Raw genomic sequence first — 15,316 nt, 5'->3', positions numbered from 1 at the left:
GATCTAAGTTAAAATCACATGATGTCACATGCCTCCCCACACGTTGCCCTGAGAATGACGCATCACTTCTGCGATATTCCTGCCCAAGATTCAGAACTTGCATATAATCACAAGATAACATAGGACAAGTCCAAATGGCGGAGCACTTTTCAAAATAACTGGCCTTTACTCTTCACAAATGTCAAGGTCACAAAAGACAAAGACTAAGAAACTGTTCCAGATCAAAGGAAACAAAACACATGACTTAATGCAATTCTGGACCAGAAAAATTCATGTAGTTATTTTGCTAAAAAGGCAGTAATGAAACAATTGAGAAAACTTAGGTAAGATATCTACATTAGATAACAAAATTAAATCAATGTTTATATATTGATTTTTATAATCTTTTAAGGAAATGTTCTTGCTTTTAGGAAATACAAATACTGAGATATATTTATACAAATAAATACTGAGATATTTAGGGATAAAGGGACTCATCAGATCTGCAACTATTCTCATGTTTCAGGAAAAGGGAAACATTTGGGTAAGGGATATAGATGAACATCTAGTTTGATATAAATGAAAGAAAGAGATATTTAAGAGAGAGGGAATGATAAAGCAAATGTAAGATGTTAATTTATGAGTAATGTGGAAAACCTGTGTAAAGGGTGTATGGCAATTCTTTATTATATTGTGCGACTGAAATTATTTCAATATAAAACATTTAAGATAGCACCATATTAAAAATACACCTCTTGGAGGGATTATGAATGTGGTCCCAAAAGGGATAATTTATGATCTGAGGCTGGTGTTTGGGTAACATAGGCAAGTTCATTATATACATTATTTTATCAGATAAAATACGTTAATTATTGGCTTGTTAAATCTGAAGGTCATAACTTGTTTACAGGCCATTACTAATCATAAATAAGTGTATGATTGCAAATTCTTGAATTGTAACATATACACAGTGTATGTTGTAAAGTGTAAAGTGTAATTTTGCATTATATATCATCACACATAGATATAAACATACATGTTTAAATTCTGCATGCTCTACTACCACTGATGCTCACCCACTGCATAATCTGCTCAGGAATCAGGGAAGGTGGGCATCATTAACCTTATTTAAAAAAATTTTTTAAAAATATTTTATTGATTTATTCATGAGAGACACAGAGAGAGGCAGAGACACAGGCAGAGGGAGAAGCAGGCTCCTTGAGGGTAGCCTGATGTGGGACTCAATCCCAGGACCCTGGGATCATGCCCTGAGCCAAAGGCAGCTGCTCAACCACTGAGCCACCCAGATGCCCCCATTAACTGTAAAAGGAAACTGAGGAAAATCACACACAAGCAAGGGGCAGGATCCAGAATCAAATACCCACCATTTGCTTCGACATGGATGGACCTCGAGGGTATTATGCTGAGTGAAATAAGTCAATCAGAGAAGGACAAACATATGGTCTCACTCATTTGGGGAATATAAATAATAGTGAAAGGGAAGAGGGGAAGGGAGAAGAAATGTGTAGGAAATATCAGAAAGGTAGACAGAACATGGAAGACTCCTAACTCTGGGAAACGAACTAGGGGTGGTGGAAGGAGAGGAGGGCGGGGGGTGGGGGTGAGTGGGTGGCGGGCACTGAGGGGGGCACTTGATGGGATGAGCACTGGGTGTTATTCTGTATGTTGGCAAATTGAACACCAATAAAAAATAAATTTATTATTACAAAAAACACCATCGTCTTTTGAATTTATTTTATCTTATTTTTTATTTTTATTTTTTAAAAAAGATTTTATTTATTCATTCATGTGAGACACATAGAGAGAGGTAGAGACACAGGCAGAGGGAGAAGAAGGCTCCCTGTAGGGAGCTCGATGTGGGACCCAATCCTCATACCAGGATCAGGTCCTGGGGGCGGGGGAGTCAGATGCTCAACCTCTGAGCCATCAAGGTGTCCCCATTTTTTTTTGAAAAAGATTTTATTTATTTGAGACAGAGAGAGAGAGAGAGAGAGAACATGCAGGAGCGAGGAAAAGGCGGAGAGGGAGAGGGAGAGGCAGAGAATCTCAAGCAGACTCCTGCTGAGCGCAGAGCCTGAGGCAGGGCTTGCTCTCAAGACCCTGAGATCACGACCTGAGTGGAAACCAAGAGTCAGGACACTTAACCGACTAAACTACCCAGGCACCCCAAGCCATCATCTTTTGAATTCCAAAGCCAGCATTTTTAAGCACTCTGCTATATCAGTTAATGATATCATCAACAAACAAATGCCGAGGACCAGCCTGCAGATGTCTGGTCCATAGAACCAGACGAAGGGGATGCCCTGGAAGGAGTAGCCTCAACTAGTAGGACACGGCGGTGGGAATGCCAACATGGCTGGGAGGAGCAACTGCCCCTATCTGATGGAAGTCCTCCTGGTGACTACCCAGGTGACCTAAAGCATGTACAACTGGCCATCCCCCACCTACATGTCTCAGCTGCTCCCATTGGTGCAATGATCTTGGTGAATGAGTCTGGTCCTTTTATCTGAAGATCTCCCTGCTGGCCCTGTAGGTCTCTGCCAGGATCAGTCAGGGTCTAACCTTGAAAAAAGAAATCATTCTTTTTTTTTTTTTTTAAAGATTTTGTTTATTTATTCATGAGAGACACACAGAGAGAGGCAGACACATAGGCAAAGGGAGAGACAGGCTCCCTGTGGGGAGTCTGATGCAGGACTCAATCTCGGGAATCTGGGATCACGACCTGAGCCAAAGGCAGATGCTCAAACACTGAGCCACCCCGGTGCCCCAAGAGAAATAATCCTAAAGCAACTAAAAAGGGTATGATTACAGGGAAATGATTGGATGCACAGGTGGTGGAAGAGGGGGAAAGCCTAAGAGCCACCAAGTGTAAGAAGCCACTGCTACCCATCAGCTGGAGGGACAAGGGAGCAGGTGATGCTACTGAAGCGAAGGGCCAAGGTCACCTGAGGAAGCTGGAATCATGGAAGATACACAGCCACAACCAGAAACATTGCCCCAGGCAGAGAGAGGGAGGAACCCTCACACCCCTAGATTTTTCCTTTCTCTTGTCCGCTGACTTCCAGCCAGTGCCCACCAGCTGACCTGGAGCCTAGGAAATACAGCTCAGAGGGCTCCCTAGGTTATCCCTGTCCTCCTCCTCACACACACATTCAAGGGGAAGGAGAAAAGAGAAGGGGATGGGGAGGGGATAGATATCAGGGCACACAGAGCCAGGATTAGCCCATGGCACTTCCACTGTGGCCTTCCAATCCCTCATTTAGCGCCTTGCACAGATCCAGGGTTCATAAATGTGTGTGAATAAATGATTGACTGTGGGGAAGGAGGTCACCGTGCCCCATGTCACAGATTGTTTTAAAAAGTGAACTCTGGTAATCTTTGGAAAACTGTTTGGCAGGGTCTACTAAAGTTGAACATACTGTGACCTAGCATTTGCACTTCTAAGTGCATATATAACAGAAATGTGTACGTATGTTCACCAGAAGACATCTACTAGAATGTTCATAGTAACTCTTATTACAACAGCCCCATACTGGAAACTCCCCCAAAAGCTCACCAACAGTACAATGGATAAACACAATGGAATCCTGTACAGCCATGAGAATGGACGATCTATGATCACCCATGTCAATGTAAATGACTCTTGTCAAAATGATGGTGAGTGAAGGAAGCCAGACACAAAAGAGTGTGGGCTGCACCATTCCATTTGTATAAACAGAAAAAAGGGGCAATATTAAGGTCAGCTTTGGAAGTCAGGGTCGTGGTTATCCTAGAAGATGGTGGTGACAGTTAAGAAGTATTTGGAGGGCTTCTGGGATACTAGTATTGCTCTTTTTCTTCAACCATGTGCTGATTACACAAGTGTGTTCAGTTTTTGAAATTTTGTCAAGCTGTGCAGTTTCCTGAACAATATTCTTTTATAAAAAGCTAACTTTAAAAAAGTGATCCAGTGAACAAACACTAATTTGAAAAGATATATGCACCCTGATATTTATTGCAGGATTAGTTATAATAGCCAAACTATAAAAGCAACCTAAGAGTCCATTGATAGATGAATGGATAAAGAAGATGTGATATATCTATATCTATATTTATCACATGTAAAGAAGATGTGATATATATAATCTGTATATACATTTAAATATATATGTAGTGGAATATTACTCAGCCATAAAAAAGAATGAAATCTTGCCATTTTTAACAACATGGCTGGATCTAGAGGATATAATGCTAAGTGAAGTAACTCAGAGAAAAACAAATACTATAAGATTTCACTCATATATGGAATTTAAGAAATAAATCAAATGAATAAAGAAAACAGACTCAAAAAAATAGACTCAACTATAGAGAACAAACTGATGATTACCAGAGGGGAGGTAGATAGGGGGATAGAGGAAATAGTTGAAGGGGAATAAGAGTACATTTATCCGATGAGCACTGAGTAATGTATAGAATTGTTGAATCACTATACTGTACACCTGAATTTTTTAGAAGTGAATACCCTAATGGAAGAACTGTTTTGTTTTCCTGCTTCCTCCATCTCAGCCGAGGGAGCTTCCCTGGAAACTGGATAAAGGAGTAGGGTGGGCCTGGGTTCATGGTCAAAGATGAGAAAGAAACAAAGCCAAAGGTCTAGGCATTTTTTGGGTTCCAAGTCCTGTGTAGACCTCTTGAGTGGTTTTTGTGACTCCCTCAACACACACACACACACACACACACACACACACACTCCTCTAGGGGGCATCACTATGGTAATGAGAAATGAGTGACTTGCTTCAAATCACAAAACTAGGAATGGTCTGGGGCTGGATTTGAACTCAGTCGTTGGCTACAGAGCCCAGATTGTTAATATCTTTGCTCCTCCGTGATGCAGAGAGAGCAGGAGACACAGTAATGTTGACTGTGGGTCCTTGTCCTTGGCTACATGCTTCTGATTTTCTGATCTTCAAAGTGGGAGCGACCTTGTAAGTGGACTAGCCCCAGCTCTGATGCTTACCCAGGACTTTCTGCCTCTGTCTCACCTTGGCTGAGACTAAGTGATTTCCATATATTTGATAAGACACCAAAGATATCTGGTTATGCCTGATGTTCCTTCTGCTTCTAGATGAAGTCAAAGGCCTTTGTCCTACCTGGGGATCAGACCTAGACGAGGGTCTCTGAAACTGAGAAGGGAGTTGAGTTCAACAAGGACAGCAAGAGAAAGCATCCAATAACAGCTCATATTAGAAAGGGAGGTCAAAGGGAGTCCCTGGAGGACAAAGAGGAAAACCAGAAGGTGGATCTTAGCAATGACCTTCTTTGCTTTCTTCTCCTGGGAAGGTAAAGCCTAGACTGACCTTCCTTCAATTTCCCAAAAGTGCTTGCTCTTCCCTCTGGGCCTTTGCATAAACTCTCTCCTCTCTTCCTCTCTCAACCCTACTCTCCCTTTGGTCTTTGCTTGGGGGCTAAAGTTGTGGTTGACTTTGGGCTAATGAGCCTAACCTATCTGTTTGTGAATCTTACTCAGTCTTCAAATCTCAGCTTAGACCTTACCTGCTCCAGAATACCCTTTATAACCCCTTGAAATCTGAGCACTTGTATTTCCTTACAATAAATAGCACTTACCACACTGGATGGCTAGTGTTTATATCACACTGGAAGGTTCATGTGAGCAAGCATACCAGCCTTGCTGCTCACTATTGCATTCCTAGGGCTAAGCTCATAGTAGCTGCTAAACAAATATATGTTGAAAGAATGGAGGAAAGTGCCTGGCAGCCATCAGGTGATTGTCCACCTCGCAGGGCTGGTCCCTCTCCCATAAATTGCAAAGCTTGAGTTTCTTTCTCTGGTTTTTGATCATCTTCCCTCTTGGGAAAGAAGAAGCCAGGCATTTATTTATGATTGAAGCTTGATATTTTGGGTGGATCTGACCATATCATTCTTAAGTCAAAATGCAAAATGCTGTAAAAATGCCAGGCAGGGGGCAGCATCCACATGGAGATACTGGGGGCTATCAGAAGAAGGAGTGGTCCCAGAAAAGTGGAAAGAGAAGGACCTCTGGACGACTTGACGGCACTCTGAGACCCTTTCTGTTTGTAGCTGTGTGGATTAACAGAGACACATACTCCTTGCTTCCCAGAGAAGAAATGCCTCCTTCTAAAGCAAAGTTTCTCAACTTTAATACTCTTGACATTTTGAGCCAGATAATTCTTTGTTTGGGGGTGGGGCTGTCCTGTGCCTTGAAAGGTTAGCAGGTTGAATAGTGTCCCCCCAAATTCATGTCCACATAGAACTTCAGATTGTGACCTTATTTAGAAGTAAGGATCTTTGCAGGTGTAATTAGTTAAGAATGGTGACATGAAATCATCTTGGATTTTGGACTGGCCATGAATCTAATGATCATTGTTATCATAAGAAAAGGAGAGGATACATAAAGACACAAGGAAGAAGGCCGCGTGAAAGTGGAGGCAGAGAGTGGAACGATAGAGCGACAAGCCAAGGAATGCTAAAGATTGCTGGGAGCCACCAGAACCTGGGAAGCATTCTTCCCTAGATCCTTCAGAAAGAGTGTGGCCTTGCTAACACCTTGATTTTGGACTTTAGTCTCCAGAACCATGAGACAATAAATTCTTGTTTTCAGCCACCTGAAATAAATACAAGTACCACCACTGCCTTCTGTCCTCTAGATGCCAATAGCAACCCCCTCAGTTAAAACAAACATAAGCATCTCTAGACATTGCCAAATGTCCCCTGGGGGCACTATTTTGCACCCCACCCCCACCGGAATCACCACTCTATCAGGTGAATACCATGAAAGAACAGAGCAGAGTAGGATGAACCCAGGCTTGAATTTCAGCCCCAAGATAGCTATGTAGTTTGGGCAAAGTTGCTTAGCTTCTCTGAGAATTGGTTTCCTCACTAGTAAAATGGACGTTAAGAAGGTACCTGTATCTCACAGAACCATCAAACTGATGCAATGAGACAATGTGTAGAACGTGCTTAGCATGACGTCTGGCACATAGCTAGCAATCAATAAATAGTAACTGAAACAATATTGTTATAAATGTTTTCATTAAGCAATAATAATCTTACCTAATTGGCCATAAATATATTAAGAAATAATAATGGCAATTGTCATCACTATTATTTGAGGCCTGCAAGCTGAGTCAATTTTTCAGTTAATAATCTACTACAGATAGTTGTCAAACTAGGGTAGTGGCTCCTTCCAGATGGAGGATGTGCGCTGAGTGTCCATCTTAGTGTCATACTTTCCTAACTACTGTTTTTTCTTACTCCATCTCATTTCAGCCTGAAAATAAACATGTAAGATGCATAAGGTAGTCATTTAAAATATGTCATCCCAGAACATGAGAGACTCCTAACTCTGGGAAATGAACAAGGGGTAGTGGAAAGGGAGGTGGGTGGGGGAATGGGATGACTGGGTGATGGCACTGAGGGGGGCACTTGACGGGATGAGCACTGGGTGTTATACTATATGTTGGCAAATCGAACTCCAATAAATATAAAATATACAAAAAAATATGTCATCCTCATTTTACAGAGGTGGAAATTGAGGGACAAAACACTGAGAGACTTGAGTCAGGTGGCCAGTAGCCAAGCAGCCTCAAACCGCACACCATGAAAACACTCTGCTCCTGACTCCCTCCACCTCTAGGTTACTTCCTTTACCACTTCTTTTAGATATCTGATACTACCTCCCTAACAAAGCTTGACTCTTAGAAATTCCACTCAGTTCAACTGAATAGACCTTAGTGAAAGGACTATCTACACTCACATGGACGGAGCTAAGGAACCAGGCAGGAGGGTGAGCTATCCAGGGACTAGAAGCATTCTAGGTGTGAAGGGAAGGGGAGGGATGGTGAAGCTAGTGTTTATCCATGGCTGATACTGAGTGAGGGGACGCTACACAAGAGGTGTGGTCATGGAGGGCTTATGCCCTACCACGACTGTGATGCCCAAGCAGGGAAGCAGTAGGAAAGAAATCCCCCACTACCCTCCCCCTGCCCCCGCCATCTCTCTTCCCGCCCTCATTGGATGAAGCTGCCGGAAGTCAGCCAGCAAGGGAGCCTGGGAAATGGAGTCCACAAGAACTAGTGTCCCAGGGTGTAGAGGGTGGAGGGACAGGGATAGGGATGGGAGACACATCAGTGCAAAAATGAAGAAGGTGGTGGTGTGAAGGGGGCAGAGGTAGAATCAGCAAGCAGCACAGATGAGTTGATGTGATGATGGGCTATGTTTGTGTGACTCTTCCGCCACGAGCAGGAAACCTGAACCTTTTGTATCTTAAGGGCTTATTTCAAAAACTGACCAATTTTGCTTGCTAAGTTGCCAGGACTCAATAGGGGGCAAGGAGAAGAAGGAGATATCCTTGAAAGATAATTGAATCTACTAGTTTATATCCTCTGCAAACAAGTTGTCCAGATAACTGGTGCTCACAAGGGGTGTGATGAAAGCAGAGATTATGTTTTTAATTGGCTTTTTGAAGAGCATAGATGGTAGGGGTGGGGATGTGGCTGTGCAGGGAGAGCCAGTGAAGCTGGCAGTCAGATGGCCAAGGCTGGCTGTGCTCTTGTGAAGAAACAAATGCTTTCTGATACCCACTACACCCATCATCTTGGGGAGAGGAACCTACTGTCAACGACCAGGCAGGGATGGATTCTGGATTACTAAAGGAAGGAGGTAAAAGGGGCAGTGCCTGGAAGGTTGTCTTTGGGAATGGTCTCCACCTTTCCTTCCTTACCAGCCCACCTCAGGGGAGGATTCAATGTCTGATTTAAGCCCAGAAGAGGGAGGTATGCCCAGTGGACTTAGCTTTTCTCCCTAGTGTCTGGAAATTCTTTGCTTGGAGCATCTCAATGGCCTCCCTGCTGGTCACCAAGGTTTACTTACCCTCCCAGGTGGGAGTGAAGACAATGCAGTGTCAGAACTAGACGAAGAATGACATCTCCTGACCTCTCTTCTATACCTTCCCTCTGCTTTCGTGAATCTCTCTGGCTGCCCATAAGGTAGGTATTTATCCCATTTATTCATCTTTAGAAAAAAAGAAGGAAGAGATTTTGGGACAGAGGCGATCAGGGACTTGTCCAGAGTCATTCATACAACAAAAGAATGACTGTGCCCAGATTCCAACCTGAGTCTGTTTGATCCCAGAACCTGAGCTCTTAAACTCCTCATAGTCCTGCCTTCACATTCTTGCATTTATTGAATAAATATCTCTGGGGCATCTACCATATGCCAGATGCTGTTTTAGGTACTAGGGATAAAGGCACATACAAAACAAACAAAATTATTTGCCCTCATGAAGCTTATATTTTAGTTGCTAGGGGTAGGGTGGAACTGGGGACACAGACAGATAAACAAATAAATAAGTGGGTTGCCTCAGTTGGTTAAGCATCTGACTCTTGGTTTTGGCTCAGGTCTTGATTTCAGGTCGTGAGATGGAGTCTACATTGGACTCTGCACTCACTATGGAGTCTGCTTGGGATTCTTTCCCTCCTCCACTCCCTCCCCCCTGCTCATTTTCACTCTCTCTCTCTTTCAAACAAACAAACAAACAAACAAAAACAAACAACAAACAAACAAACAAACAAAATCCTTAAAAAAATTAATAGGTAAGGGGTATCTGGGTGGGTCAGTCACTTAAGCATCGACTCTTGATTTTGGCCCATGCCATAATCTCAGGGTTGTGGGATTGAACCTCAAGTTAGGCTCCATGCTCAATGGGGAGTCTGCTCAAGATTCTCTCTCTCTGCTCCCCCCTCCACCACTTACACTTGTGTGCGTTCTCACTCTCAAAGTAAATAAAATCTTTTAATAAATGAATAAGTAAAATGCACAGTAATTTATTTATAAGTGTCATGGGAAGAATAAAGGATAGAGAATACCAAGGGCGGGGTGGAGAGGGAGGTAGGGAGGGAACCTAATTTTACCTAGGGTGATGAAGAAAGGCTTATTGCAAAGATATTAATTTAAGAAAAGACCTAAAGGAGGTAAAGTATAAAAGGAGTGAAAATTTGGTAAATAGGCAGTGTTTTCTTCTCCCCACCCTAGGTTTTTCTGGGGGCATATAACTGACATGTAACAAATTGCACAGTGAGGGGTCAACTATGATAATTCAGGCAAAAGATGATGGTAGCTTGAACTAGGGTGGTCATAATAATGAGAAGAGTTCTAGGTTCATTCTGAATGCACAGCCAATGGGCTCTGCTCACAGATCCAATGTAGGGCCAAGAAAAAGAGGGGAGTCAAGAGTTAGCCAGTGATTACTCCCAGTTTTCTGGCCTGCGTCCCTAAGAGGATGGAGTTGCCAGTTACTGAGATGGAGAAGAATGGGTGAAAAGCAGATTTGGAGGGAGGAGTTTGACATGCTCACTCCACACTTGTGTGCAGCTACTAAGTAGGTACTTTGATGTATAAGGCTGTAGAGAAGAGACTGTGTTTGTTTGCTTGCTTGTTTTACAGCTTTACTAAGGTATAATTGACGTACAATACACTGCACATATTTAAATATTGAACAACATACAACTTAATAAGTTTTGAAATTTTTATTTGTGTTTAAATTTTAAAGCACTGTTGTTTTTATTTGTGTTTAAATTTTAAAGCAACCCAAGTCTCCATCGACAGATGAATGGAGAAGCAAAATGTGTTATGTATGTACAATAGAATATTTTTCAGCCTTCAATACGAAGGAAACTCTGACACGTGCTACCTGGGAATGAACCTTGAGAACATGCTAAAGTGAAAAAGCCTGTCACAAAAAACAAATACTTTCTGATTGAGTTTATTATTTTTTAAGATTTTATTTATTTGAGAGAGAGAGCAAGTGAGAGAGAGAGAGAGCAAGAGCATACACACACACACACAGAGAAGGAGAGAGAGAGAGATCAACAGAGAGAGGGAGAGGGATAGGGAGAAGCAAATTCCCTGCTGAGCAGGGAGCCCAATGCAGAGCTCCATCTCACTACTCCGGGATCATGACCTGAGCCAAAGGCAGTCACTTAACCAACTGAGCCATCCAGGGGCCCCTCTGATTGAGTTATTTGAGGAATTGAAAGCAGTCACAAAGTGCTTGGAGACAGAAAGTAGAATGGTGGTTGGCAGAGGCTGGGGGCGGGTAGGAAGGGAGGGTTATTGTTTGATGGGCACAGAATTTCAGTTTTGCAATGTAAAAAAGCTCTGGAGGTTGGTTGTCCAACAACGTGACTATACTAAACGCTACTGGACTATACACTTAGAAATGGCTAAGATGTTAAATTTTATGTTGTGTTTTTTACCACAATTTAAAAAATGTAATACAGCAAAACAGAGTGTGAACAGCAAGGTATTTTTGTTTGGCAAATGCAGATTTTAGTTCATACACAGGCTATGTTACTATATTTTAATATCTTTAGGATTGAAATTTATTATTTGTGTCAGTTCAGGTCCTCTAAGCCAAGGTGGAATTAGACTTGTGAAATTTATTTAATGGAGGAAATGCCTGTGGTGGACAAGGAAGATGAAACTGGAGTAGATAGGGAGAGTGTTCAGGCCACAGTACAGGTCTCATACTTGGGAAAGAAAAGAGGGAGGATTGGAGAGGAAATTTCTCAGATGATAGCATCTAACAGCATTTCAGCCAGGCTGATGGGGAGTCCCTAAGCCAAAGTTCCCCCTTAGATGAGTCCCTGTAACCACTTCTCACCTGAGGTCACTTCTCCTTCCATACAAAATAGATGACCAGGTGCCACTCACAGCTCTGCCCTGTGAAAAGATTTTCCTCCTCTACTGTCTTTCAGAGCCTTCCATGAATGTGGTTGTGATGCAGCCACCCTCCGTGTTGGGCTTGTACTCACATTCCAAACCAGCCCACCTCTAAACCAAGCTCAGGCTTTTTCCTCCTTTTTAGCTGGTTGTGATCCTGTCCCCTCTCTTAATATGGTCATGAGTGTAAATGGGTGTGAGTGTGGTGGATGACAAGTAGGTCTGGACTTCCTGCTCATGCAGCTTACTCATGCTCCCTGGTCCTTCTGGGACTCGATCCTGGACAGAACATTTCCATTTTGCAATGGACTGAAGCTGGGCCTGTCCAACTTTATACCTCGGTGGGTCCAACAGGACTCACATCACGATGAGCAGGGCTGGATGCATGCTTTTTATAAAAAAATTATTTATTTATTCATGAGAGACATAGAGAGAGAGAGAGAGGCAGAGAGAGAGAGAAGCAGGCTCCGTGCAGGGAGCCTGATGTGGGACTTCATCCTGGGACTCCAGGACCATGCCCTGGGCCAAAGGCTGGTGCTAAACTGCTGAGCCACCCGGGGATCCCCTGGATGCATGCTTGAGCGTTATGTCCCTATGAGGGTCTAAAACCAGGCCAGGAGCTGGTTTTCAAACGGTGTGAAATATCCTCCTGTGGACTGCATGGTGTTTTTGCAAAATCCTGTGTCCTCAATTGTGGTCCCTCAACTAGATCTTACTTTAAGCTTCACACTGCATCTTTCCCTACCATCAATACTTCTAACCTTATGGAACTTGTGTGGACCTGCCGCACAGAGTCCTTTCTGGCCCTCTTGGGGCGGGCCTCTATTTGTATCACCTGGTATATGAACATCTTCAGTATCTCTAAACGTGGTCTGCATTGCTCCTAGAGAGGCCTACCAGAGAGAAGAAGGTGATGGCAGGGCTCAGCCTCTCTGCCATCATCTCCAGTATTCCATTCTGGCCCCAAATCTGCACCCTATGCAAAATAAAAACCAAAATCCAAACCCCCCAAAACAAAAAATCTTTCTTTGGAGTTTAGTAACTGTATGTTGATGCTAAGGTGCGTCCCTTATGGGAGGAGGTGGCTGACCTCCACTCTAAGCAGTTTATTATAGCTTGCCTTCTAACCACATCCAGCGCGCACCTGACCGGGAGAAGGCTGCTCACCTTGGCCTTCTTCCATCCCAGGGCGGGCAGACAGAACGCCAGGCTGCCGCCCTGCGGGTCCTTGCGGGGCACACATCAGTGTAGAACCTGACTGTAGGAGCTTCGGGTTCGGCCAGACCTTGATTCCATTCCTGTGTGACCACGACCAACTCCGCCAAGCTACTGCTCAGTTCCTGATCCGTGAAATGAAGACAGTAATACTAATTTCATAAGACTGTTTTGAGGATTAAATGAAATGATGGCTGTGAAAAACTGTGAGGCACCACATTGTTGCTCTCGTCACTCCACTTGCAACAGTGGGTTTAGGGGCTCTTTCCCTCACTTAATCTGAAGCGAGAGCTGGATTCAGGATTGTCTGTTCCTTACGTTCCCCCAGCACATAATGGCTGTTTCGGTGCCTATTTAGGGTTGTCTCTTGAATTTATACCATTTAATAATCGGTCAGCTTTTCCCTTCTAGGAATGCAGGATATCGGTGTCTGAGAGAAACTGCAGTTAGTGTGGGTGAAGCACCAGGGGGTGAGCAGACATAGCGGCCTCACAGCGAGGCGGGGGAAGGAAGACACTCCGACAAGTCAAATGAACTTTCCGGGTCTGTTTCCTCTACTTGGAGAATAAGCAGAATAAGAGAGAATGTTACGAGAGCGTTGCAAGGACTTGCCTCAACCGTGCTTGGCACAGCGCCAACGGCGGAGGAAGCGCGGCGCAAGCAGCAGCGGCAGGTAGCGGCGTGGTGACGACGGCTGCTGAAGGAGGGTGGGAGGCCGCTCGCTCGGCGCCGCGCGGAGCCGGCGGAGGCCCCGCCCCTCACGCACGCGTCCGGTCGCTCCGGCAACGCGCCGCGAGGTGGCCGCCGGCCGCGTGACGCTCGGCCGCTGGCGCTCGGCGCCCTCGGTCTCTCGCGGCATTGGCGAGGCTGCTGGGGCGCAGAGATGACTGATGAGGAGGACTCCGAGACCGCCGTCGTCGAGTTGCAGGGCGGGGAGGAGAACGAGCTGCCGACTATCCAGCTGTGTGAGCTGGTGGAAGAGCTCAGGTAGGCCGGCGGCCCCGGAGGTTCAGAGGTCAACTGTACAACTTCCCGGTCTCCCAGAGTATCCGGTTGTAGCAGCGGAGCGGCTGTTACTTCACTATGTCCGTGAACAGTTGAGGTCAGAACTGAGGTAATCTTATTAATAGCTACAGTTTTTGGAATGCGGCATGACGTGCTGGGGGGAAAAAGGTGTTTTGATTCCTCCGGCTTTCCATTGAGCATTTTCCACTAATCTTAAATTTTAGCCCACAGGAATTCCCTCAGTATTATCCAATATGCATATATTCATATATATCGTGCACACATAACTTGTATGTTTTAAATATGTAAAAGTTAAAAAGGTCAAAATCTTCGCATATTACAGGATAAACTAGGTTTGTCATCCCCAGTTTATTCCGAGCCTTTCCACCATTTACAATACGCTGCTTGTGGATACTTCATCTCTCTGGTGCTGGAAGGAACAGCTGAGAAACATAAACCAAAGCAAACATCCGAAGATTGTGGATATGTAGTAACTTCAAGCATGTAGTAATTCAGAAGGAATTTCATGAATGGGTTCGAAGATACTGGAAAGTGGAATTTGTAGCTTCATCTCAGCAACGATTTTCAACATAATGCCAGTTTTTTCAGTTTTGTGGCTTATTAGACATTTGAAAAAAATCAGATATTTATTTTTTTAATTATTTATTTATTCATGAGACACACACACACACACACACACACACACAGAGGCAGAGACACAGGCAGAGGGAGAAGCGGGCTTCATGCAGGGAGCCCAATGTGGGACTCAATCCCGGATCCCGGGACCACCACCAGAGCCGAAGGCAGCCGCCCAACCACTGAGCCACCCAGGCTCTGAGCCGTCCCAAAATCAGATATTTAAATAGAACTTACTATGTGCAAGGCACTGTTCTAAAGGCTTTGCCTTTCTTATTGCAACTCTTCATAATAGGCACTGTTACTATTCTCATTTTACAGATGAGGAATTTGAGGTACCAAGCAGTTGAGTGTTTTGCAGAAGGTAAAGGTAGCTGCTAAGTATTAAATACTAGTTATTTGGGGTTTGAACTCTTATAAGTAGAACTTACTCAGGTACCCTCTGTCTTGCAGCTATGGAAACTCTGCTCTCAAAACTGAGACAGAGATGTTTGAGAAATATTATAATAAACTGGAGCCCAGGGATCAGCGACATCCACGATTATCAGAAATTATATCAGGAGCCGAATTTGCACAGGTATACTGTGGAGATCTAATAATTCTTTTATTCTCTTTGTCCCTTTAGATACAAGTAGTATTTGTGTATCTGCCTCTGGTATGTCCTCTTTGGCATATAATTCTCTCCCTATTCTACTTTTGATTCTTCCTTCCCTCCCAAGGT

General features: G+C 44.0%; 2 protein-coding genes across 20 annotated transcripts in view; one reads left to right on the top strand and one right to left on the bottom strand.

Annotated features, from left to right (window-relative positions):
- CSNK2A2 (casein kinase 2 alpha 2) overlaps positions 1-13,644 on the bottom strand; it is a 79,750-nt gene extending 66,106 nt beyond the window's left edge. For 5 of the 8 annotated variants that reach the window (XR_012031416.1, XM_072826903.1, XM_072826906.1 and 2 more), the window contains exons 1-2: positions 12,907-13,643; positions 8,890-9,030 (exon numbers count right to left, since the gene is read on the bottom strand). Coding sequence is in view for 7 of the 8 variants with exons in the window: in XM_072826907.1 (XP_072683008.1) it covers positions 8,890-9,030 (141 nt within the window). In the remaining variant the exon portion in view is untranslated. Of the gene's footprint in view, positions 1-8,889; positions 9,031-12,906 lie in introns of all 8 variants that reach the window. The other 3 variants (XM_072826904.1, XM_072826911.1, XM_072826914.1) reach the window with 3 other exon arrangements.
- Positions 13,645-13,727: 83 nt separating this feature from the next.
- Positions 13,728-15,316, top strand: part of CFAP263 (cilia and flagella associated protein 263) — a 40,184-nt gene continuing 38,595 nt past the window's right edge. For 9 of the 12 annotated variants that reach the window (XM_072826890.1, XM_072826899.1, XM_072826897.1 and 6 more), the window contains exons 1-2: positions 13,728-14,068; positions 15,049-15,172. In XM_072826890.1, the coding sequence (XP_072682991.1) occupies positions 13,845-14,068; positions 15,049-15,172 (348 nt within the window). In that variant the 5' untranslated portion in view covers positions 13,728-13,844. The remainder of the gene's footprint in view (positions 14,069-15,048; positions 15,173-15,316) is intronic. The other 3 variants (XM_072826893.1, XM_072826900.1, XM_072826889.1) reach the window with 2 other exon arrangements.

The sequence above is a fragment of the Canis lupus genome, chromosome 5 (genome assembly GCF_048164855.1).
Source record: "Canis lupus baileyi chromosome 5, mCanLup2.hap1, whole genome shotgun sequence".
NCBI lineage: Eukaryota > Metazoa > Chordata > Mammalia > Carnivora > Canidae > Canis > Canis lupus.
This window is presented reverse-complemented; position numbering and strand designations above follow the sequence as displayed.